Raw genomic sequence first — 22,586 nt, 5'->3', positions numbered from 1 at the left:
ATCGAAAAATAAATTCGTTGTCGGCATCTAGATGGTTCTTGCAATCTGATGCCAGGGCCCACTCTGGAGCCCCAAACAACACATTGAATCGAACGGGGGCTAGTAGGACCAGAGAGAATCTGATAAATTATGCAGAAGCCAACAGATATGCCTTAGGAACTAGAGAAGCCGCGTACTTGAAATGCCGTGTGGTGATGACCGAGGTCTGCCTGCACGGCAGCCTGAAGATCTTGTTCAGCATAACAAAATCTTTTCATGGGCAGAAAGGAACTTCGGATCTGAGGCTTGGGGTCTTGGAAATGGTGTGCTGCGTTGTGCAACGTACATGGGTCAAGATCCTGGCTCCCTTTCTTGCTGCATACTTCAGGTTCAGGTCACTACATTAGTTGGGGTTGCTAAAGACAGTTAAGCTCTGACATTTCACAACTACTAGTTTAATCATATGGTTAGGAAAGCATATTTACTTGAGATGTCGTATAATGCCTTGAAGCAAGTGCTGCAGGTATAGTATTAGTGCTAGAGAGAAGTTTGGTCCCCAGCAACCTCTGACAGTCTGACTTGGCCTTGGAATGGCATTAGACCAGAAACTTTGACTTAACCTTGACACGGTCTGCAACTGCAAGTGCTTCACCACTTGCCCAAAAGCGAGTTTAGCCCTCTCAATGCTGCATAATGCCTAGTAGTGTATACTGATCCAACTACATAGGCATTGGTCACTGTAAACATGCCTGTTCCTATCATTCTGGCTCGCCTCCATTACGCGTTACTCGGCCCGGCGTCGTGGGGGTCTCGGGGAAGCCGGCGTGTCTACACATCCAGCAGCAGGACTTCAGTTTGGATTACAAAGCGAGAAGGTTGCTGACTGCCAGACCCACTAACCAAGTCTGTTGGCAAATTAAGTGCCTTCCGCGTAAGTGTCAGCGATAACATGAGGGTACAACTCCACGCACTTGCTTATCCGTAGCGTTGCTAATTTGTCCCCAATCCACATATTGCAGGCCGCCTCCTTGCATAGGCAGAATTGAACTGCATGTGTAACTGGTTTTTTATCTGCAAAAATTGTCAAACTAAGGAGACCCACCATTTGGACCATGGCTTGAATGTCAATGCTTAGATTTATAATGGCATGGCAGTGGTTGGAAGGATTTGGTGCTTACTTTCTGGACATTGTCTAAACACCTGACCTGATATCCTTTTCCTTTTCTATTGGCCCTCATTGGTTTTGCGCCGATTATCCCTTGTGACTCAAGTTTTGCGTCACCAGGCAAATAGGTCAAACTCTCCCTTTCCATGGTTTCATAGAAGGGAATTCCCTTTTTTTTAATAAAAATAAACTGATACGATCAAAGGCATGATGATTGACCAAGTCAAAATTATGAATGATTTGAGATTTCCGGTTAAAATACAAGGTAAATTCCACAAATCTACCACGTTCTTGTCGTAATTGTCATAAAACCCGCAAATCTTCTTCTGCTCTTTTCTAGATCTATAAATAGTTTGTACCTTGTTTTACCAAATTTTGTCTCCAAGCAATTTTTATGAACCACCAGGATCCACGTGCCAGTGATGGAGGGACCAAGCAGAACCTTTGGTCCCTCTGTTAACATGTGGGCATAAGTGATAAGAAACCGTTGGAGAAAAAAAAGAGATAGTTTTGTGAGAATGGACTATGGAGCCCGAACTATTGGTAACTATGTGAAATGGGCAAAAAGAAGTGGGTTTGTGACAATTAGAACAAGAATACGGTGGTTTTTGAAATTTAGTTAAGAAAAATATTCCCAATATGTTTGTTGAATGGTGATGCTTCCGTACATCCTCGTCCTTTTGTTACAGAGGCAATTGGTTAAAGAACAATTTCCAGTTGGTATCTGAACCTGTCTGCTAGTCATGGAACAGAGGCATTGTATCCATGAGTCCATGACCATGGCCGGCTCCTCTCTGTTTTCTCCTCAGACACCTGCGTCCCTTCGTTTTGCCAAGCGCGAACTGAAAACTGATGCGGAGGCGTGCTTCTGAGCCGAGCTGGCATGCGAACTGCGGCCAGGCCGCTGAGGCGCCGAGCGACGGCCTCCGGCGCGCGCGCGCGGCTCGCCATCACCGTCATCCCGTCCGGGACTGTAGCGGTGGTGACTGCGGACTGCCGAGCGAGACCATACCGACGGCCGACTGCGGAGCAGGTGGGTGGCCGAGAGTCTTGTCCCGTGCTTCCCGGAGGCGCGACGCGGTTCACCGGCGATTCACCGCCGCCGCCGTCGCGCGGTCCGTGAGGGTGTTTTTTGCGACACAAAATAAAATCCACGAGGGTTTTTTTTTCCATACTCGAGTGTTTTGGAAGGACCCGTTTTTTTTGTCTGGGCAGTCGAGTGTTTTTTTTACCCAACACTTCATTTTTGGATCCTTTGATTTAAATTCATTGGCTATAATTAAAATCTGCATATTTCTAACAGAAATAATAAGAGTCTTGAACTAGCAAATTACCATCATTATTACGGATCAAAAGATAAGCAAAATGGAACAAACTGATCCTACATATCATAATCCAGCCAAAATAGAACCAAACTGTTCTTTGAGATCAAAAGGCAAGCAAAATGGAACCAAACAGATCCATCGAGATACTAGCAACTGTTAGTTGTTTGTTGTTAAATTTTTGAGGGCACAAACAGAGTTTGAAAAAAAACAAAAAGGGAAAATGCATGAAAGACTCATTGAAATTACATTTCAGTATTAGATGTAATTAGACTGCAATCATCATGTAACATAAAAAAAGATACTCTATTATCCTTTGATTTGGATCCATTGCCTTTAATGAAAAGCTACTATAATCTACATATGATTTTATATGCACAAAATCTTGCAGATTGACTATCAAAACAATACTAGCATAATTTCTAACAAGCATCAATACTAAAATAATTTTTAACAAAACATGAAAAGTTTAGAACTGTAACAAGCACGAAGAGTCTAAAACTATAACAACATCAGTTCTACAGATCATAAGCCAAGCAAAACGAAACAAACTGATCCTACAGATCAGAAAGCAAGGCAAGGTAGAAAGCAAGGCAAGGTAGACAAAAATGCTCTTACATAGCAGAATTCAAGCAAAATAGAACCAATAATACTAATTCTTAGGTTAATAGTCTTTCATATACCTCTAGAACACACAGATAATTAAGTTAGCATCAACACAGTAAAAAAGGGATGGTACCTCAAATCCACCTCAAAACCCTTGGATGCTGATTAACATCATCATAGAAAGATATCTTCCTCACACCGTTGACAACATTGAAGAAGATCTTCTCCTGACCAACAATGACATAATGAGCACGCAGATATTGAGCAGTCTTAGAGTCAAGGCACAAGATAAATCCATAGTTGCGCGCAAGGTCAACATCAATTCCAAACAATGGAACATAAGGCGATCCAACCATCTTCTCCAAAGAACGGACAGTAGTCATGAATCGATTGTTGTTCTCATCCTAAAATCCTAATTACCTTCTTCGATACCAAGATAGGTACAGTTGTCACGACTAATGAGAACATTGCCTTTAACAAAAGACTTTTCACCAAGTTTACGGCTCTAAGAATAAAAATAAAATAAATTATAAGAACATAACATAATGACACCTAGTGGTATTAGAATGAAACAAGAAAGATTCATATACTTCTAAGAAGGCAAACTATACATTGAACGAAGTAGTTAGATACTTTACAAAAGTGACCATATGCACAGATGAATTTATGGTAGTTAAATACAAATTCCACATGGACAGATAGAAACATATGAAACAAATTATTTAGATATTTTACTATAGTTCTCAGATAAACATATTAATTTTGGTGGCTAGTGGAAACCCCCAGATAACAAAAAGATGGAGAAAAATGATCCAGATATTAAACATAATAGAATCCATATTATACTCATATATTGTACTATAGTTCTCAGATAAACAGATTAATTTTGGTGGTCAGTGGAAACCCCCAGATAACAAAAAAAAGAAACAAATGATCCTGTAAATAAGAAAAATAGATTCCAGTTTTACGCAGATATTTTACTATAGTTCTCAGATAAACGGATAAATTTTCGTGGTCAGTGGAAACCCCCAGATACCAAAAAAATGAAACAAATGATTCATATTTTAAACAAAAAGTAGATTCCAGATTTACTCGGATGTTTTACTAAAGTTCTTATATGAATATATAATATAACAAATTAACCAGATGATTTAGATAATTTTCTATGGTTCCCAGATTTACGATTAAGTTTGGGCATGAGTGAAAACCCCCGGATAAACAAATAATATAAAAAATTAAACAAACTGTAACAAATACCAGGTTAAAGGTATTTTAATCAATAAATCATTTACTTTACATTCAACAAATCAATATAATAAAAATGTGATTACACTGTAATATTAAAACCAACAAATTTATAATACATTAGTCATATGATATGGAAAGCTAACGAAATGATAATACAATATACTCTTAGTTTAATCCAGTAATAAATAAAATACACAGTTGTTATACTTTGGAACTAAAAATATAGAAAAAGAACATGTCCAGATTATATGTAGAACAAAAGAAGAAAAGTTGGAATTGTAGAACATAATTTCAGAAAGGGAGGAAAAGGTCCTGAAAGGATTCCTTAATATAAACTGGCATAAAGAATTGAAAAGCAAGTTAAGAAAAAGGAATATATATTAGTTGACATGCGAATAGATTAAAGAAACACTATTTTACTGAATGACTTTTCAAAAGAAAAGTAAAAAAAACTACAAAAAAGAACTAGGAAGTGAAAGAAATATAACAGATAGAAATAAACTAGAAACCAGAATCACAAGGCTTCTGCTATGAGAAAAGCAACTTGAGTCCTTGATGCACAAAAAGAAACTTGGTTACTTAGAGGAGATCGATCAGGAAAAAGAAAGAAACAAAAGAGAACAAAGCAGAGAGGAGAACATCAGGGAAAAGAAAGAAACAGAAGAGGACAAAGCGGAAACTTGGTTTGTTCGTGAGAGCAGAATGAACTGGGTAGATGTGAGCATGGGTAGATGTGAGCAGTGAGGAGGGTGGGAATAAATAGACATTAAGAGTAGTGCGTTGCACGAAAGTGGAAGGTGGAGAGTGGTTGCAGTAATTAGATGGAAGTGTGCGCAAATCGAGGGGCCATGCAATTGTTCAAATGCCACATTAGATGTGTTGCATATAACAGAGAGGGAATAAAACCTGCAGTTTGTAAGGAAATAGGCTAAAAGGGAAAACTCCCAACAAAGCTTAAGAAAAAGTCAACGGATGAGTAGTAGTTGGATTGACGAAAATAACAGCTGATTGGGCTCATGAAATTAAAACATAAGAAGCCCATTAACTAACTAAAAAAGCCTCAGATTGCAAAGTCTAACAAATGATAGGGAAAGAAAGACCTTCTTCTTGAACAAGTCTTGAGCTGATCCAGCATAAAGACGTAGATAAAAAAGAATGGGAGCTCTGAGGGAGCACGACTCCTGCTCCAGAAAAGATCCACAAAAGAAGAATACCACGATGAAGATCCAAGGAGATACAGGGGCAGATGGGGGAAAATGTCTCTGTCGACAAAGACCTAAGGCAAATAACACCATCTCAGGTAAGAGTACCGCACCTTTTATTCCCATTGCTTTTGTTCCATCAAAACACCATAGATCTTGAAAGATAACAAATTTGGAATCAACCCACTGATCTGCTGTGTGCATAAATATTATTTTCTGTAAAACAAGAACTTATTAGAACAAGCTAAAATATCTGGAATAGCTGATCAAAGCCTGCTCAGCAAAATAACTATTTTGGATTAAATGAGGTCAGAATACTAGATCAATTTTAAATTGATTGACTAATTAATTTGGCAACACAACAGGCATGTGCCTCACTTAAATTAACAAAGATGCTAATTAAAACCAGATTCTTTGCAGTTTAGCATTCTGAAAAACAACACTGAAAATAACACTGCTACTACATATCTTGCAAAAAGCTTGAAAGCATACATAATGACATCTCAATTGCATTGCACATGACGTTGAATCATTCAAAAAGAAAAAGAAAATAGAAGCAGCACACACAAAGCTTAACAGAGCATCAGATCTTTGGATAGTTAAACAGTTTGCTAACAAAATTTGATAAGATGTTTTTTTTCAGGATAATTGTAACCAGAGTAGCAGGGTTGATGTTTCAATGATGAAGCAACCATAAGTCAGTCGGGGAGAATTTAACATGATAAACAGTCAAGACATGTTTTTGATAGGAGGATATACATGTTTGCTAGTGGAACAGGTATGGAATTCACAAGAAGAACAACAAAATATTTGTTACCAGGTAAAAATTGGCAAAATACATTTGAATTAGTTAAAATTTACATCAATTTTGTATGAAAAATACACTAGCAAATGTGATGTATTTATAGTACTATTGCTATGTATACTAAACCAAACAACATTCTGATCTTAATTTTGCAGAGTGCACCAGGACCATGCACATCATTAGTTCTAGGAGATTTTAGAACAAAGGTAAGGGAAAAATGTAAGGTATCATATGTCCTAATTGTGGTAATATTAATAGATTCTTGTTATCATTTCAGAATATGGACCTAGATATAACAAACTCAAGTTTTGACTGAGCACTTGAAACTGGATATGCTACTGGAGAACAAATGAATGACATTATACCAAATGTAAGTGAAACTCAAGTGCTGCTAATTCAAAAATGATTTTTAAAGAAAAGATGAGTTTATACTTACTATATTATCATCGATATCTCTAGATTAGTGAAACAACACCTGAAAACGTAGATGACATGATCATGAGAAATGAAGCTATAGAAGATGATGTTGAGGTAAAAATAACATTACACTAAACATGAAGCTATACTTGAGAACAAATATGAAATGTAAATTTTACTTATCTTATATGAACTTTCAGAAACCAGATAATGCAATGGTAATAAGGATTGATTCTAGAGAGGATGATTGTAACTGGAGGTTTGATTTATTCAGAAACATGGAACTACAAGAGGTTAGAAGAAATTGTTAAAATAGAACAATTCAAAACTGAGTTTAATAATCCACATATTAATAGAACCAAAATAAAAATAAGCTAATATAAGCTGAAATATTTAAAAGAAAACGTTATAAGCTTGAGTTAAAACAGACACAAGCAAAAAGTGAGAATTTACAAAGCTAAAAGCAGGAAACATCACTAACCTTGTGATTTTCAGTCAATGAGGGTGCACGTTTTAGCTTCTTTATAAGCTTGAACTGATTGGGAAGATTGAATTCAGTTAAACTAAATTAAAGGGAAGAATAAATTCAGTGATCATGAAAATGAAGGAAGTGTAAAACCATACGTCTTTCATCATGAGGTCAAAGAGTGCTTGGTTAATTCCTTCTGCGCTATCAGATCTAGATGAGGACTTTGTTTTCAACAAGGGATATATAGCATGCAAGCAAAAGAAAAGGAGAATAACACATTAGAAATCAAGAAAATTAAAAAAATATTTAGAAAGTCCTAAATAGATCAAGTTTGTGATGAAAATGAGAATTGAGACATACATTAGACTGAATGTCATCATCAGAAGCTGGGAAGCGAATGCCAGAATCAATATCAAAATTAGGGTCTTCAGATTCACCAATAGATATGTTGACTTGGTCAGAAAAGCGTTTCCAACCCATCTGAAAATAAATGAAGTCAATTTTTATTAAATAAAAAATTTTACTGTTAAGCACATCATATATATGAAATAGTTAAACTATACATATGGTTCCATCAACAAACAAGCAAAGCAATATATCATCAGAGAGCTTGATGCAGAGACTACCACCAGCATGTCTTTCCATCACATTTACCGCTATGCTAAAGATAAAAGTTGATTTTGTTAAAAGGAATGGAAGGTAATATATCAAACACCTAAAATTACATGTCAGGCTAGCGTGATTTATATTTCAGTGGCTAATGTAAATTAAAGTGATGTGACCATGTAGGCGATGCATAGGCATAATTAAACAAATATACTGTTTCATCTAGATATATACAGATAATTTCTAACATCCAGTCACCTCACAAAAATTATTACTACTACAAAAGCAATAGTACATCATAGCATCCACGCACCTCACTTGAGAAAAATACAGAGATCACTCTACCAAGCTGATTAACCCAACAACTCTGGAGTTCAGGATTCAGAAAACTACCAAGATAACACCGTATACCACTGTGTATCTTGCAAGTGAGTCTCAAGTACTCAACCGGCCAGATCGCCCAAACAGCAAACTAAAGCAGAACAAACAACTGACTAAATCAACATATCAATTAGATGATATAGATTTCTTTTCCTATACAATGCAAATCTACAAATTAACTTGGGGGTGAGTGGGAACCCCCAAATATAAATAGATCAATCAGATAATTTAGAATTTTTTCTAGGGAATACAGATCTACAGATTGCTCTAATCAATTCAAGAATTCCATGCCATAGCTCTAAGTATAAAGACCACATACTAAACAAGGTAAAATGTATACTACAAGTTAATGAAACTTTTGACAGAAGCATCCACTTGTTTGAACTACAAAATTCTATCCTAATAATGTTCAAAATATGAAAAATACTATGCTATATAGTTCCAGTCAATTCATAGGCATGGATTCTAATCATCCAAACAAATTATCATACCCAACCCACTTAAGCAATAATTTCAACCAAATACGCAACTAAACAAGGGTAGAAGCAGGAATAAAAAAGATAGGAGCCGCCTGTCGAATCAGAAACTAGAGGATGAAATTGAACATTAAGAACAAGGGACGAAAATTCCCTCAATTGGGGTTCAAATCGGCCGCGAAAAGGATAGATCAATTCGATTAGGCGCACAACCAGAAAATAGAATTCATGTGCTAGGGTGGAATCGCAATAAAAATGGATGAATCGAGCATACAAATTAGAAGCTAGAAGATGAAGTGACCAGTAAGAACATTTGGGGAGGGGAGGGGGAATCCTCGATGGGGTTCTAATCGTGCACGAAATGATGATTATAATCAACTAGCCAAACAATCAGCAAACGGGGGATCATCTACTAGGTGCGGGATCGCAAAAACAACAGGTGAATCGAGCATAAAAAATCGGAAGCTAGAAGATGAACAGAAAATTTAGAACATGGGGAGAAACTCATCGTTGGGGATCTAATCGTGTGCGAAAACCTGATTCAAATCAACTAGGCAACAAGAATAATACGGGGATCATATTGTTCATATGGTTGCATTAAATAAATAAATAAATTAAATCATCTGAAAATAAATAAAGTAAAATTCATTAAATGAAAAATTACTATTAAGCACATCATATATAATATAGATATGGTTGCATTAATAGAACAAGCAAAACAATACCAACTTAATGAATTGAAGAATTCCATGCCACAGCAAATATATCGAACACAACAATACTGTTACTAACTATAAAAAACCACATACTAAACAAGGTAAAATGTATAATGCAACTTAATGGAAGTTATGACAGAAGCATCCACCTATTTAAACTACTAAATTCTATCACTGATAAAGTTCAAAATATGAAAAATACTATGCTATATAGTTCCAGTCAATTCATAGGCTTGGATTCTAATCATCTAAAAATATTATCATATCCAACCCACTTAAACAATAATTTCAATCAAATACCCAACTAAACAAGGGCATAAGCAGGAATCATAAGATACGAGCTGCCTTATCAAATAAGAACCTAGATGATGAATTGAACATCATGAACAGAGGAAGAAATTCCATCAATGAGGGTTCCAATCAGCCGTGGAAAAGGATAGATCAATTCGATTAACCACACAGACAGCATACATGATTCAAATACTTGGGCGGGATAGAAAAAAACAAATGTCATGGCATGAATCGAGCATACGAATCACAAGCTAGACCATGAAGTGAACAGGAAGAACATGGGGGAATCCTCAATGGGGTTCTAATCGTGCTCGAAAACATGATTCAAATCAACTAGCCAAACAAACAACATGCGGGGGATCGAATACTAAGCGCGGGATCAAAAAATAACAAGTCAATCGAGCATAACGAATCGGAGGAAACTAGAAGATGAACTGCACAGTTACACCATGGGGGAAATCTCATCACTGGGGATCTAATCGTGCTAGAAAAACTGATTAAAATCAACTAGGGAACAAGCATCATACGGGGGGTCGTCTACTAGAGTCGAATCGCAAAAACAATGAATAAATCAATAAATCCAGACGAATCGCCAAACCCTAGAACGCAAGCGCACCTAGGAGAAGCCGAAGAGAACAGAGCACCCGCCGCTCAAAGAGAAATGGGCACAACAGAAAGCCAAAGCGGTAGCTGTCACACCCGGTTTTAAAGGCAAAACCAGATGCATGACTTACATGTGCGCCAGGATCAAGTTACACACATGCAACGACTTCAGTAAATACCATAGATAGTGCAATAACGTAAAGAGAATATTATATTTATTACATGACCGATAGTCTTTAATACGAAAAACAAAAAGAATCTTTATAGCAGCGAAACTCCAACGAAGATGATGACTCCACAGGCAGTTGACTGGGGGAACATGTACACCTAGAACTCCTCGAAGTCTTGAAGAACCTCCTCAAAGTTGACTTGTTCTAACTAGCAATTTTTGCAAGGGTGAGTACACTTATGGTTGGTACTCCGCAAGCATGAGGAATGTGTAGTGTAAGGCCATTTAAGGATAGACTATGGTTTAATAGCAATTTAACATTTTAATTGGTTGGATAAATTTTATTAGCAATTACTAAGTATAAGTTTATACCACCCACATTAAGCATGATCATAAATAAAGGTAACGGCAATAAATAACAACAATTTAATTTGACTTCCGATAAATTAATCATGTGAGGGTCCAGACCGCTCTTGACCGTGAGCACGATTGATCGATCAGTTTTACACTCTGCAGAGGTTGCACATCTTTACCCACAAGTTGCATAATAGTTCAAAAGAACTTTAGACCTAACCATACTGTGCGCGCCAGGCACAATACCACACTTCCTAGGTGTGATTGCATAGAGACGCTACGAGGCCTTTACAAAGATTCCCTAATAAGAAGTAGCCCGCTAAAGTTTCTGGATCAGTAGCAAAGTATAAACCTATCTCAAGACTGCGAAGCTACCATAGAGCAGATCAGTCCGAGGGCCGAGTTATACCGCATCTGCCGCCACCTCTCTTGCCCTTCGGTAAGACCACTTCAAACTAGAGTCTCTAATTAATTAGCCAAGACCAGAGCCATATAATTCTTATGCTTGTACTATTTTCCTGGGTGGTCGCTCCATGTTCCAATTAAGCATGGTGATCTTGTATTAACAAAAAGTATAGCATAAATAAAATAAGTTAAGCATTGGTTCATTAATACCACCATAACCAAGTTGAGCAACTAAGCAAGAACTACCCAACATTAAAATAACCCAGGTTGATCAAGGTATAGGGATAAAACTAGGCACACCTTAAATAGGACTCGTCATGTTTATGAATTTAACGTGCATAGCATATGTGTATTGAACATGAAAGTAAAGGTTGCATAGAATCAAATTGTGATCAAGGGCACGACTTGCCTTCCTGGACTTGCTCCAGCTGCTCGAAGTCTTCAAATCCTTGAGCTTCGAATTCCTTAAATTGTGGTTCTTCTATACGCATCACACGAGCACATACAAGCAAACAAAGGAATAAAATAATAAAACAGTACTCCAAACAGTAGCAACAGACCAAAAGAAGATCATAAAACTAATATATGCATCAACACGAACTCATAGACGCAAGAATCGCTTAAATCGGATCTAAAACGTGAAAGATATGAACTAAACGAGATGTAGAGGCCTATCTGAGAGAAAACTAAACTTCCAGGGGCTAAGCTGCGAGAAACCGAGGGCTAAAACATAAATACGCATATAAACCGAAGGTTTAATGCATAAAAGAGCAGGTCTGGGACGGTGGGCACTATTTTGTAAAAGCACAGGGGCTAAAACAGAAGAAAAAGGACCTAGATGCAATTACTTTTGAACTGCGTGGACCTAGGTGAAAAAACTATAAAACTTAGGGGCTCTTTAGCAAAACTCAGGGGCTCTCTAGTATTGACCTGGGTCAGATCTGATCCGGACCATCGGATCGAGATCGAGCGTTGCGGTCATCTGGAACAAAAAACTGGCGGCGTGCGGTGGCGACGTCGGCGGACTCGCCGGAACTCACTCGAAATCGAGCGTTCGTGTGCGAGTTGCGGCGCGTGACTTCGACCAGCTTGTTCGCGCGAAGGAAGACACAGGAGAGCATGGGAACTCCACGGACGGCCTCCTCACCTCCTCGCGGTGCTCCGGGCGGTGTTGTCGACGACGGGGAGGCGACGGCAGAGGGGGTCGACGGCGGCGGGCGGGCGCGGTGCTCGGGCTCGGGCGTCGGCAATGCTGGAGCTCAAGGCGGCGGCTAGGGTTTGGTAAGGCTGGGGGGGCTGTCGGCGGCCTTTTATAGCCTAGGGGCTAGCCTTAGCGTGCGGGCTGAAGGCCGAGGCGGGTGCGCGCGCGGGGGGTGGGGGGGTCACGAGCTCGGACTCGAGTCCGACTCGAGCGCGGCGCGGAGACGGCGAGAGGAAGGGGATGATGAGCAGGCCCGAGTGTTAGCGGAAGAAGTGGAAAAGTGGCGCGGGGCAGGCTGGCGCAGAGCGGTGGGCCGCGGAGAAGGCATGGGGATGGGCTGACCTGCTGGGCTGCTGCTGCTGGCGACTTGGTCGAAAGAAGAAGCAGGCCGAAAGGAAGAAAAGAAAAGGAGGGAAAAAGAAAGAGCTTTCCTATTGTTTGAAAAGATTCAATCAAATGAATTCAAACACAAATTTGAATTCAAACAACCAAAAACAATGCACCAGCACGAATGCAACGATGAACTCCTATAATTCATTAATTTATTTAAAAAAGGTTTAAATGCCCAAGAAAATTTAAATACAACCTTATAATCCTTTTAGACACATGCAATTAAATTCTAGCAAATTTTATTAATTGCAAAATTTGAAAATTAGGCCGCTATAAACGCGCGCGACTCCCAAAAATCAAAACACGGTCTATGACACAACGGGTCCACCTGTCATCTACAAAATAAACAAACAAATCAACACCGGCAGACAGGGTAGAGCGGAGAGCGCAGACAGCCGCAGATGGCAGATCGAACGGGCAAAAAAATCAAGCGCTGAGATGCGTCAAAACGCTCGAGCGCCGTATGGATTGTTCGTTTCCGAAATATTCCCTCCCCGTACTCTTCCCTATCGTTAATCCGGGCCGCCCACGTGCCAATGAACGGTCACGGAAGACCCAGGCCGGACGGTATTTCATTCACCGTCCTCTCTGGACGGTACTTCATTCACCGTCCTCCCCCTGATTTCGCACGGCGTCTGCCGCCGCCGCCGTCGGGGGCGGACGACAGGCGTGGAGAAGGAATCCATTTGCTCGAAGGCGACCGGACGCCGGGGCATGTCGCCGAGCTATTCCACCCCGAGCTGCGGTTGCTGCTGCAGTGAGCATGTCCTGAATGGGGAAGAAGACGGCGTTAGCAGGCAGCAGGCTGCCTGCATGAATCATCGGAAGTTCTTTGTCAGCAGCAGAAGCTATGGAGGGATGCAAGCAGCATAGAAACATGGTTAATCCTGAATCTGATTTCAGACTGCACAACGCAACTTATTCTTTCTTACTGCCACACAAGAAATCCAATAGGACCCATAGCTTTACATACACTGCACGACACAATGCTGAATGTTCTCAACCATGTCATCGTGCACGCGCGCCGGCCGGCTCATCACTCTTCGTCTCCCATCTCCACGACGATCTTGCCGGTGGCGTGCCCTTCGATGCTCTTCGCCCACGCCTCCCGCGCCCTGCTCAGGGGGTACCTGGAGTCGATCACCGTCTTGAGCTTCCCCTGCCTCGTCATGTCCGCCAGCCACTCCATCTCCTCCTTCTTGGGTATCAGGATCATCGGCACCAGCCTCTGCTTGGCGAGCGTCACCTTCTGCAGGAACGACCTGGCGGTGGCGGCGATCCCCGGCGTCACGTCGGCGACCGTGGCACTGTCGGCCAGGACCGGCGCGAACGCCGACCACGGGGTGCCCGTCGCGCAGTGCGCCACCGCGTCGTACTTCACGCCGGAGGGGCTCTGCAGCCTGGCGCCCTCGGGGGTCTTGTAGTCCAGCACCTCGTCGGCGCCAAGGCCCCTGACGAAGCCCAGGTTGCGCGCGCCGCAGGTGGCCGTGACGTGGAGCCCCGCCAGTTTGGCCAGCTGCACGGCGTAGTGGCCGACGCCGCCGGAGGCCGCGGTGACCAGGACGTTCTTGGGGGCGTTGTTGTTGCCGCCGCCGGAGCCGTCGAAGCTGGTGACCCGCAAGGCCTTCAGCTGCTGGAGCGCGGTCGACGCGGCCGTCGGCAGAGAGGCGCCTTCGGCCGCGGACACCTCAGGCGGCCGTGCCACCGTAAGCGACGCCGGCGCCACCGCGTACTCCGCAAGCCCGCCGCCAGTCTTCCACGGTGGTGAATGATCCATGAACGTGTTAGTCAGGCAATGCACTTACTAGCTAGACAGAATTGGCAGAACAAATTCACTGCTTCTTACTGCCAGAGCCCAGAGATGACAAGTTCTTTTTTTTTTTCCAAACGTGACTGAGCACGTTTTTTTATTAAGAGGAGAGGCGACAGAGTTTGTCACCGCTCGATTGGAATAGAAATGTTACCGGGAAGCTGATGGAGATGACCTTGTCGCCTGTTTTGAAGTTGGTCACACCGGTGCCCAGCTCGACGACTTCACCGGAAATGTCTCCAACTGTTTTGTCATGGCAACAAGACCAAATTCTTGGAGGTCAATATGGGTCGTCAATTCGTATGTACAAAATATTTGAAGTCCTGAAGCTGCTGTACTCAACATGTTCTAGTGCTATTTCTAGATACCAATATAAAGACTTTTGTTTCCCCAAGTGTGCCAAAGATTAGTTTATTTGATTCTCTCTTTTATATATCATAAGGAAAAGTTGAATTAAATCAGTATTGATGTTACTTTGTTCTTCATGCCTTTTCCTTTCTTTGTTTTATGCAAAGATTGCTTTTAAGGTTTACGTTCGCTCGAGTGGGAATTCTAGATTTGTCAACTCCTGTGGGTTTAAAGCCGTATGACAGTGAGAAATGTAGGCAAATTCCGAGATAACCACGAATAGAATAGCAAAATAAAGTGACTGCCAAGAAAAAACAACAACAGTGAGATCATCTGGGTGGCTAAATTGTCCTTTAGTAGCATTGAGGGCATGACCTCCATTATTGCTATTTGTGCTTGAGGAACACCATGCAAACTTTTAAACCACTCCCAGCCACATGCTTATTCGATTCCCTGTTCATATCCTCAACCAGTGGTCACCTGATGCATGCGAGAAGTGGGATGAAAAGGAAAAGGAAAGCATACGACTACGGGATGAGAAGTGGGTTACTAGTTGGAAAGGAGGGCAAGGCCCATCTGATTTAACAAACTGCCCTCTCATGATTTATGCTCATGCCCAACCTTCACCACTCCAAATAATATCACGTTTTCTTTTCGAAATTGGCACCGTCACCAACTAGTATTGCTGAACCAGATTGCATGTTTTATGAATCTTGAGCGATAGTAGTGCTGTTACAACAGAGCACTAAATTGATCTAGACTGTACCAAATGCTTTAGGATATCAGCATCTACAACAATTTGGCTTCATGATCTCTCCAGTTTTCTTTCACAAAGAATGGAAGCGTTTCTCTTAAGATTGTACCAACTTCTTAACAAGTACTAGTTTGTTTTCATTTTTATCTACAGATGATAGTAACAATTTCAGCAGGAAGAATGCTCAGAGTTTCATCATAGCAGGATCAAAATAGTAAATGTGCTGAAACAAAAAAAAGGCGATTTCCTTGCGCAATTGTTCGTGTAATCAGCACTGAACATGCGGTGGGTACTGATGCAGTCTGAGGTTATATATCTATATGTTCTGTTCAGACATGCAACGTTACCTGGTATGAAGGGGAATTTCCTGGGAAGGAAGGGCCGGACCATGCCCTTCTGAATTTTCCAGTCGATGGGGTTGATGCTGGCCGCCTCCAGCTTGAGCAGCACCTCCCCCTTCTTCGGCGACGGGACAGGCACCTCCACATGCTGAAATCGGAAGCTCATCAGAATCAGAGAATCAATGGAAGCTCATCAGAAGAGTACACAGAAATTTCAATCCTGCGCGAGGATGCAGGTTCTTGGACATGCTTGAGAGCAGAAGTGTGGTTAGTGCTTAGCGTACCTTGAGGCCTTCTGCCCCTCCGCCATACTTGTCGTACTGAAAGGCTCTCATCGTCTTCTTCGGAGCAGCCATGGCTCTGGTGCTCTCTGAGCTGAGAGAGAGAGGTGTCTGACACACTGATACTGGTATGGTTGGTCAGGCCTCTGGTGTTGTGGACAGAAATGAGCCGGTTGTTTGTACTTGTACCTGAAATATCACTATATCAGCTCTTGCAAGGTTGTTAGCTCCAGACAAGAAAGCGTCGCTGTAAAGGTGACACGGCTAACATCACGTTTTCGGCACAATGGATCATTTTTTCAACTTAAAGCAAATAGTGAAAAAAAAAAAGTCCCCATAGTTTCACACTTGCCTGAACTCTTGTCGTGACAGAAAAAATTGAGCATATAGACCTTGCATGAGCATCATGTGCCCAAATATACTATTTCACGCCGTATTTGGACACTTATTTTAAGTTCCCACGTTTTCCCAATTGAACGCCCAATGATCAAAGTGAGGGTGGAGCTTTCCCTTTCCCTGATGATCCGGCTCTGGAAACAATCTGCTGCGCCGATCCGGTCCTTGCTCAAGAATCAAGATAGACCGCCCAGTCCACGTGCACCTTGCTCTGTGCACGACTGCGGGTCGCCAACCCGATCATGTCCCGTCCCAGTCAGGTCTGACCAAGAGAACCGAGTCGGCTGTGGAGCTTTGTTTCTTTTAAACTCAAAGGGAAACATGATCCATTAGTCCACAGTTCCTGATTTTAATAATTAAGTAACAACATAGTTATTAGGATTAATATTTTATCGAGCATGTACATTGTAAGTTTTATAGGTACCAAGAATACAAACCTAATTAGGTAAGATGCAAGTCACGGTATTTGATTTAGTGTCCAAATCACGGTATTCATGATTATCCTATGGTAACCAAATCGTGACATTTAAGTCATGGTATTCAAGTGACGGGATCCAAACGATAGTAAAAAAATTTAGAACGCCCAAGTGACGGTATTCAAATTGTAGTATTCAAATTAAAAAAACATCCACAACCCTGGACGATCCAACAGTGCATCAGAACAAACGTCGGAGCAACCATCAGAGAAATTAGCACAACATAAGAAATCTCCTTGAATTGCAGAAGCATCAGATGATCTAACGGGGTGATTTTTGTGAGCATTGGAGCTTTGGACTTGGTGAACAAGTGAACCCTGGGCTGCCAGATGATCCGAAGCCTATGATCAAGTGACCATCGGACTAAGGGCATTTACCTTGTCCAGAGACAATGTCGGCTGAGTTCAGAAGTTTTGTTCAGCATCGGATACGTTGACGGTCGTTAAGTACCAAATATGACTGTCAATATGCTTAAGAATAAAGGAGGATTAGCATTTCTTCCACACATACTTAGTTAAGAATAATGTAGTTCCATTTGTCCTTGGAGAATATTTGGTTGCAAGTGAAAAAGCACAAAAGTGAGGAGAAAGCACACTCTAAGGAGCAAGAAACACAACTCCAACCAATGGGAGGCTGCCACGTGTGCAACCCATGGATTGAAGGGCTCACAAACTACCACAACCGCCTCAATCCAACGGATAACGCACACAACCACCATTGGGACCCATCAGGCAGTCAATCGGAGAAAGGCGGTTGCGAGGCGGGCCCACAAGGGGGTCGGCCGAACCAGGGGTTCAGCCGAACCGCCCCTAGCTCCTCTCATCCCCAGCTGATGCGTGGCGACGGTTGACGGAACCCCTACGTCGGTTATGGGATATTCCCCAAAAATTCCCTAGCAGAACCGCCTCCAAGCTCCTATAAATAGAGTAGCATCCCCTCCATTCCAATGCACACCAAGAAGAATCACTCTCTCCATCATTAGTCTCTAAGCTAGTGGAGTTAGGCTAGAGTAGCCCTACTTAGGTTACTTGTCCTCTTGGAGCTGAAGGTATGGCACGTGTATCTTTATTTCCTTGTCTGACTTTATGCTTATCAATAAAATCATCTTCTTATTATAGTGTTGTGCTTGACTCATAAGTCTCGACACGTCGTCTTTGATGAGTCTGTATTTCCGTTTGCTTCTGTGACCTCTACACTTTCACCTACGGCGTTCGACTACCTGGACGATTCTACTGACTCGGTGCCGACTTCTGCTAGTCTATCACCGTTTTCTTCATGCGCATGTTCCTTCTCGTCAGGCGCATCATCGGCCCCTGGCGCCGCCGCGCTGGCCCCTGCCGCTCCCTGGGTGCCTCTTGCACGGGCCCATGCGCCCGTCTGATTGCGCCTGGCGCTCGTGGACCGTCGACGCGTTGGGGGACGCTGGACGCCACCCCGACCGCCTCGATCCCGACCGCGCCTGGCGCCCCGACCCCGACCGCGCCTGGCGCCTGTGGACCGTCGACGCGTTGGGGGACGCTGGACGCCGTCCCGACCGCTCCTGGCGCCCCATGGACCATCGACGCGTTGGGGGGAGCTGGACGCCGCCCCGACCCCAACAGCGCCTAACGCCCCGACCCCGACCGCCCCTGACGTCCGTGGGCCGTCGAGTGCTCCAGCGCCTACTCCCGTCAACCTGCCCACCCCTCTGCCCAAGGGTGTTGTCCCGTGCCCTCCAGTGGTAAATCAGCACCCTATGTAGACTCGGTCCAAGCTCGGTTATCGCTTCCCGACTCTACTTCACATCGCCGCGTTGTCGCCGGTGCCCACCTCCTTTTGGAGCGCTCTTGCTGATCCTCATTGGCGGTCAGCTATGCAGGAGGAGCACGATGCTTTGCTTCGGAATCACACCTGGGATTTGGTGACTCGTCCTCCCAGAGCTAACGTTGTCATAGGTAAATGGCTGTTCAAACACAAATTCCATGCCGATGGTTCACTAGAAAGGTACAAGGCATGTTGGGTACTTCAGGGTTTCACACAGCATCCTGGCATCGACTACGACGAAACTTTCAGCCCGTTTGTTAAGCGAGCCACAGTTCGCATCGTCCTATCTCTGGCTCTCTCCCGACAATGGCCAATTCATCAGTTGGATGTCAAGAATGCTTTGCTGCATGGGACTTTGTTTGAAATTGTGTATTGCACTCAGCCCTCTGGTTTTGAGGATCCAGCTGGTCCGGGTTTTGTTTGCAAGCTCAACAAGTCCCTATATGGCCTGAAACAGGCTCGCGTCCTTGGAACAGTCGGTTCACTTCCTATTTGCTGTCACTTGGGTTTCATGAGGCCAAGTCAGATGCTTCGCTATTCATCTATCGCCAGGGCACAAACACTGATCATTTGCTTTTATATGTTGATGATATTATCCTCACTACCTCTACTCCCGATCTTCTTCAGCGCACTATTGCAGCTTTGCAGCGGGAGTTTTCTATGTCAGATCTGGGTAATCTTCATCACTTTCTCGGTATTCATGTTCAGCGCACCGCCAGCAGTATGTTTCTGTCTCAACATCTGTACACCCTGGACATTCTGAAGCGTGCCAATATGTTTGATTGTAAGACTTGCGCCACCCCTGTTGACACCTGCGCCAAGCTATCAGCTAATGCCAGATCTCCTGTCCAGGACGCCACTGCCTATCGCTGTCTCGCTGGTGCACTGCAGTACCTGACTTTCACCCGATCGGATATCACTTATGCCGTTCAGCAGATCTATTTGCATATGCACGATCCTCGGGAGCGCCACTTGGTTGCTCTCAAGTGCATCCTGCGCTATCTTCGTGGCACTGCTACTCTGGGTCTCCATATTCGGCCGACCTCCTCCTCCTCCTCCAAGCTTGTGGTCTACTCCGACGTTGATTGGGCAGGTTGTCTAGACACTCGTCGATCCACCTCCGACTACGCGGTCTTTTTCAGCAACAATCTGGTCTCTTAGCCCTCCAAACGCCAGCACACTATTTCTCGCTCCAGTGCTGAGGTCGAGTATCGTGTTGTCGCCAACTCCGTTGCTAAGGCTACCTAGCCCCGTCAACTCTTGCTCGAGTTGGGCGCCCCACCGACCAGAGCGACATTGGTCTACTGCGACAACATAAGCTCAGTGTACATGGCATCCAATCCGGTCCATCACCAGTGCACCAAGCATGTGGACATTGACCTGCACTTCATTTGGGAGCGCGTGTCTCTTGGTGATGTCTGCGTCCTTCATGTACCAACGTCCTCATAGTTCATCGACATCTTCACCAAAGGATTGCCGTCTTCAGTATTCACTGAGTTTAGATCCAGTCTAAACGTTCATTGTGTTGACGTTCCGACTGTGTGTGGGAGGGGTGTTAGATTGTATTTATCTGTATGTATACTAGTGGGCCTACGGGCCCTGTTACGTGTATGAGCAAGCAGGCAGCCCGCCTGTGGGCGCCGCCGGCCTTGGCGAGTCAAGGGTGGCAGCTAGGGTTCATAACCATAGCTGCCCCTACGCCTAGTCCCCCATGCCTATATATGGTTGTAGCTTGTGCTCCTGTATAATCAAATATACCTGGGGATCCAACATGCGTCGATTGGCATGGTCGAGAGCGGGTTACGTGCTCAAAACGTGCCGAGAGTCGAACCGCATACCGCTGACATGTATGACTTGTGCTGGCTGTCCAAGGTAGGGTCAAGCAACTCAGGGGTCTGGTACCCCTGTGGAATTGGGTGCGCCATACCTATAACACAAGTAATGAAAAAATAAAAACTTGAAGACGTAATAAAAATGAAATACACAGCATATGAGTTATTACAAATAAAAGCGTCCATGATAAATAATACATTACAGAACATTTCGACTACAACAACAAATAAATAGTACATTACATTACATTACATTAAGGCCACAACTTAAGTTACGATAACACAACTAAAGATAAACATTACATTGCATTACAAATTATTAGATGCAGCTTGGGTGCTCGCACTTCCATACGTCGTTGTTGGGCAGTTCTTGTAGGTGTGACCGGCTTCGTGGCACTTCGAGAAGAGTCGGACATCAGGACCTGCTTCAGATTGATCCATGTTGTTACGGATACGTCTGTTCCCCCTTCTCCCGACCCCTTGGAACATTTCTGAATCAGGGTCAGGAATGTAGCAGGCGCCATTCCAAAGATTGTTGACAAGGTCTCCTAGTAAACGATATCCATAAATCTCGTTCCTCCAAGTTTGCCATATGATTTCTTTTAGAAAATATTGCGGCACTAACCGATGTGGTTGAAGCCCCCCCCCCTCGCCTCAATGCATGCAGCAATGACATGGGTGCAAGGCCTGTGAAGCAACCTTGGCTTGTGGCAAGAGCAAACACAACCTTCATTGCTAATGATGCACTCATGTGTGTGTCTCTCACGCCTCCCGCCCATTCGAACTTTGTCCCAACAAAAAACTTCAAACTGGCGTTCCACGGCTCCCACTTCTTTCGCACGATGCAAATGAGCTTTCTTAATCGCACTCTCCATGTACTCTCTCATCTTGTACCCATAGATCCTGTGGTTGTCGCACATTGAGTTATCAGCCAACTGGTACCTTTCCTTGAAATACTTCATGGTGCGGTATAGGTAAAATTCCACAATACCAACAAGGGGCAGGTCCCGAACACCGCGCAGGACCCAATTGTAAACCTCAGCTAGGTTTGTCATCATTATACCCCCACCGTACACCTCTTCATCAAAGAGTAATGACTACTTTTCTTTCGGTTCATTCTCAATCCACTGTGAGAAGCTCTTGATGGATCTTCCCTGTCTGCGCCTAACATTTGGACCGTTGAGCCCGACGTCCTCCAGAGACACAGGGTGGTCGGCCTCACTATTGATCGACCTCTTCGCTAGTTCCTCGCACTGCTTCTTTGTGAGGTCCCCAAGTTTCTTCCACAGCAGGTTGAACTTCTTCTCCTGATTCTAGCTGCACAGGCACTTGAACAATTTCATAAGGGTTTTGTTCTTGAATTGGCTATCAAAGTTTGCACTCATATACCTAATGCACCACCTACTCTTCAAGTCCGGCCATATCGGCACCCTAAAACGCTCCTGACTTTCATTCTGTAGGTCTTCGATTGCTTGCATAATGCCTTTGTGCCGATCATGAATGAGATAAACCCCCTCGACATCCATCACAATCATGTTGTTCACCCTCTCTAGGAACCAATACCAGCTATCTCCAAACTTCTTCTCCACAAATGCGATCGTAAGCGGCAACACCTGATTGTTGCCATCGGACCCAACAGTTGTCAATATTCATCCCTTGTATCTTCTAGTTAGAAATGTGCCATCAATGCAAATGACTGGTCGATATAGCTGAAAAGCCTGAATGCAAGGACCCAACACG

General features: G+C 43.2%; 1 protein-coding gene across 1 annotated transcript; it reads right to left on the bottom strand.

The window, feature by feature from the left end:
• Positions 1–13,664: 13,664 nt before the first annotated feature.
• On the bottom strand, positions 13,665–16,503 carry LOC101763989 (chloroplast envelope quinone oxidoreductase homolog). Its single transcript, XM_004957214.2, has 4 exons — positions 16,343–16,503; positions 16,065–16,206; positions 14,770–14,858; positions 13,665–14,558 (listed from the first exon to the last, which is right to left on the bottom strand). Exons 1-4 carry the CDS (start codon positions 16,412–16,414, stop codon positions 13,842–13,844), a joined length of 1,020 nt encoding a protein of 339 aa, XP_004957271.1. The 5' UTR covers positions 16,415–16,503; the 3' UTR covers positions 13,665–13,841.
• Positions 16,504–22,586: the final 6,083 nt, after the last annotated feature.

Source organism: Setaria italica, chromosome II (genome assembly GCF_000263155.2).
Source record: "Setaria italica strain Yugu1 chromosome II, Setaria_italica_v2.0, whole genome shotgun sequence".
Lineage (NCBI taxonomy): Eukaryota > Viridiplantae > Streptophyta > Magnoliopsida > Poales > Poaceae > Setaria > Setaria italica.
The sequence above is the reverse complement of the archived record's forward strand: the minus strand, read 5'-3'. Positions and strand labels throughout refer to the sequence as shown.

Bases quoted from the DNA above. Each gene is read 5' to 3' on its own strand.
- LOC101763989 (XM_004957214.2), bottom strand. From the start codon at position 16,414: ATGGCTGCTCCGAAGAAGACGATGAGAGCCTTTCAGTACGACAAGTAT. The intron at 16,207-16,342 runs GTACGCTAAGCA...TTCCGATTTCAG, and splicing joins GAGGGGCAGAAGGCCTCAAG to CATGTGGAGGTGCCTGTCCC. The intron at 14,859-16,064 runs GTAACGTTGCAT...ATGACAAAACAG, and splicing joins GAAATTCCCCTTCATACCAG to TTGGAGACATTTCCGGTGAA.